General features: G+C 37.9%; 1 protein-coding gene across 4 annotated transcripts in view; it reads left to right on the forward strand.

The window, feature by feature from the left end:
- Positions 1-3,044, forward strand: part of LOC117241941 (collagen alpha-3(IX) chain-like) — a 28,972-nt gene extending 25,928 nt beyond the window's left edge. For 2 of the 4 annotated variants that reach the window (XM_033508232.1, XM_033508233.1), the window contains exons 15-20: positions 175-376; positions 666-767; positions 1,502-1,603; positions 2,355-2,522; positions 2,602-2,670; positions 2,742-3,044. In XM_033508232.1, coding sequence (XP_033364123.1) covers positions 175-376; positions 666-767; positions 1,502-1,603; positions 2,355-2,522; positions 2,602-2,670; positions 2,742-2,860 — 762 coding nt within the window. In that variant the 3' untranslated portion in view covers positions 2,861-3,044. The remainder of the gene's footprint in view (positions 1-174; positions 377-665; positions 768-1,501; positions 1,604-2,354; positions 2,523-2,601; positions 2,671-2,741) is intronic. The other 2 variants (XM_033508234.1, XM_033508235.1) reach the window with 2 other exon arrangements.
- Positions 3,045-3,325: the final 281 nt, after the last annotated feature.

The raw sequence follows: 3,325 nt of genomic DNA on the forward strand, positions 1-3,325 counted from the left end.
ATGATTTAGAAGTTAATTTAATATGAAAAATCTTGGGACTCTTGACCATATGTAAGATCTGTTATTAACAAGGAACAGTCAGTAGGTGACTGTACACGTCACTGGAATCAATTCCAACAATATTGTTTTGAAGTTCTTAACTTTGTCGTTACATTCATTGTTACTAAAAATTAGCCAGGTGAGAGAGGACCTCCTGGAGAACGAGGTCCAGAGGGTCAAATGGGACTACCGGGAATGCCAGGAAAAGATGGGGCTCCAGGACTTCAAGGACCGCCAGGGATTAGAGGGCAGACAGGAATGCCAGGAGTTCAAGGACCGCCAGGCCGAAGTATCATTGAGTCAGAAATTCGAGAAATATGTACCAGTGTGTTACGAGGTGGATATTTACTACTCTGCTTAGTGATGCTATTTTTATAGGGCAAGCAGCTGGATACTTATTACACAGCCTACTTATCTCCACTAGGTGTATACTTATCCGAAATTATTGTGTTATCGTGACACACAAAATTAAGTAGTAGTATAGTTGTAGTAGTACAGTAACGAGATTACTGTAGCAACAATATTCTTATACGACGCGGGTCGTTCTTAGCAAAACAGCTATATGGGTTGGTTTATGTAAAAAGGTAGAAGATAACTGTTCATTTTATTGGTACGTACATGTACAGAACAGATGACTGAGATGGCAGCACAGATGCAAGGTCCACCTGGTCCACCTGGTCGAGGCCGTCCAGGTCGTCCTGGATCACCTGGTCCACAAGGTCGCCCAGGTACAACCCCCAGAGAAAGGGTTACCAACCTCATTTGCCTGCATTTGATCCCTTAACCGTAGAACGTGATAGTAGAAATGATCCTACTATGTATTTTTGGTGTTTTTTTCATTTTGAAAGTACAGTCCCTAATTACCAGGAATTAGAACGACTCAAACATGTTAATAATACGTGTTCTTCCCTTTTGGCTTTATTGTAGCTCACATTCTTTCCAATATGTCCCATATGCGCTAAAGGTAGCGTCTCTTTGTAGTCCCATTATTTTCATAAACATTTCGAATTTTTGTCCTCGAATTGGATAATGCAGCTGTTAAGGGCGAATATATAGACGATGAGATCAAGTACCAGAATAGTTTCCCATTTATCTGATGTAGTATATGTATACATGACATTTATAGCTAGATAGATGAAATTTCTGCATGTAATTTTAATACGATGATTAGGGACTGTATCTTTTCCTCAGAAATCCATAGTAGACGATGAATCGTCATTACATAAAAATACCTTCAGCGTCCTTGATAGTCATAGCGAAACATCACAATGGTTGTTGCTGTCATCGTTCTGTCATGAGTTGCTTGAAATTTCACTTTCATCCTTAGTTAGAGTCAGCATTCATCAGCGACGCGATTCATGTACACGCACATCCGCTCGATTAACAATTGATCGATCGGAGATTAACAACTCACGTGGCTGTGTACATCTATAAAGATGATGGAATCCTGCATGTGTCACAGAGAGGCTGAAAACACTAACAGAAGGTCTACGAGGGCCACCCGGGTTGCCGGGGCTGGCCCGACAGGGTCGTCCCGGTCGAATTGGAACCCAGGGCATCCCAGGTACCTACTAGATCAAATCTGTTTTTCTCAATTAATATGTTCTATCTAACATTTTTTCATTTTTCAAGATATGTTGAAATATTTGAAATTATCCATGTTTTTTTACTTTTTAAATGAAATTATGTTATACGACTTGTTACGAAATGACAGTTAACCATTTTGGATTGAATGACAAGGTTGGCACAAAGAGAATGGAAAAACTTCGGTTTTCTTCAATTTCGAAGTGGTAGACAGGACATTTTAATCAAGAAGAACAGAAATATGCTAACATCTTTTCTTCCGGTATGACCTATTTATCTGTAACAATAATAACAATGTTACATTACATTTGATTCATTATTCTTTATTATATTAATCCTGCTGAGATGCTCGAATTATATTTCAATGTTACTCACATTTTAGCAAACGAGAAAGATGTTTAATACTTTAAGAAAATATTAGACATAGGATAAAAACGAAAAATCATATATACCAATAATAATTTTTTATACTCTACTTAAACTTGAAATATCCTTTAACGTTGGAAAAATACGTTTAGAAAATGAACGAAAGAAAATTAATGTAGGGATGAACACTAGAAAAAAAATAACATAGTTAGATTATACCTGGATTAATAAACAGTTGGCGACTGTAAGCTTACAGTATTAAATATCTTAATATAATATGTATAATTTTTCATCTTCAACGTTAAATTAAATTAAATAAATGAAATTAAATTAGTGTTCAATTCTGGTAAAAAATTGCTCTTCAGGTGATCCAGGTCTCCCAGGTTTACCCGGAGAGCGTGGATTTGTCGGATTACCAGGACCACAAGGCGCCATAGGTCCTCAAGGTTCACCTGGTGAACGGGGTGAGAAGGGCGATAAAGGTCAGGAAGGCGTTGGCGTAGAAGGTCCAATGGGTCCGCAAGGACCGCCTGGTAGCACACATAAATTTTTTTGACATTATCACTCGGTGAATTTATCATTCTTTCTTCCTGACGGAAATTATGTTAATAGGACCACCTGGCAATGATGGCGCTGGATTGCCTGGAAGGCAAGGAGAACGGGGGGAACCAGGCAGGCCAGGTAAAGAGAAAAAAGTTACAAACACGTTTTTAAATTCTCCTGCTGGTATTTTTAGCTTCGTTTATCAACAGGCATTCCTGGGATGAGGGGGTCACCTGGACTTCACGGATTACCCGGATTTTGCGAGTTCTGTAATTATCAAAGCGCCAATTACTTACAGTATCCTCGCGGCGATAAGAAAGGGCCCTAAAACCATAAGTATTTCTAGGAATTAAAAAAAATATTTAGATATAAGAAGAGCAGTTAATATCGCAAATACGATTAACCTTTCGCTTAGTAAACAGTTAAAGCATCTTTCAAATCACTGCCATATGAAAACAATATTTTTTGTCGATCATACGTGTTTAATAAAATAAGTATTCGTCAGTGAAGAATGATTCATACCAGTTACTTTACATAATATGTATATACATAAAAAGTTTCTAGGAGTGTTCCAAAGCGTTTCAACGCGTAGGATATATTTTTAAATGTAGTTACGAATATTTTTTGAGCAAAAATAAAAGAAAATGAGAGAAAAACGTAATTCATAATTTCCTCGAATATAGACATATTTGTGGCCACATGCGACTATCGCGCGCGCAATGGTCCGATTCCTTGTTCTCCCGTCTAAAAAAGCGATGGCGCCACTGACGACCAGTGCCAGTTAAAATCAGTG

Source organism: Bombus vosnesenskii, unplaced genomic scaffold (assembly GCF_011952255.1).
Source record: "Bombus vosnesenskii isolate JDL3184/JDL3185 unplaced genomic scaffold, Bvos_JDL3184-5_v1.1 scf7180000016262, whole genome shotgun sequence".
In the NCBI taxonomy this organism is placed as follows: Eukaryota; Metazoa; Arthropoda; class Insecta; order Hymenoptera; family Apidae; genus Bombus; species Bombus vosnesenskii.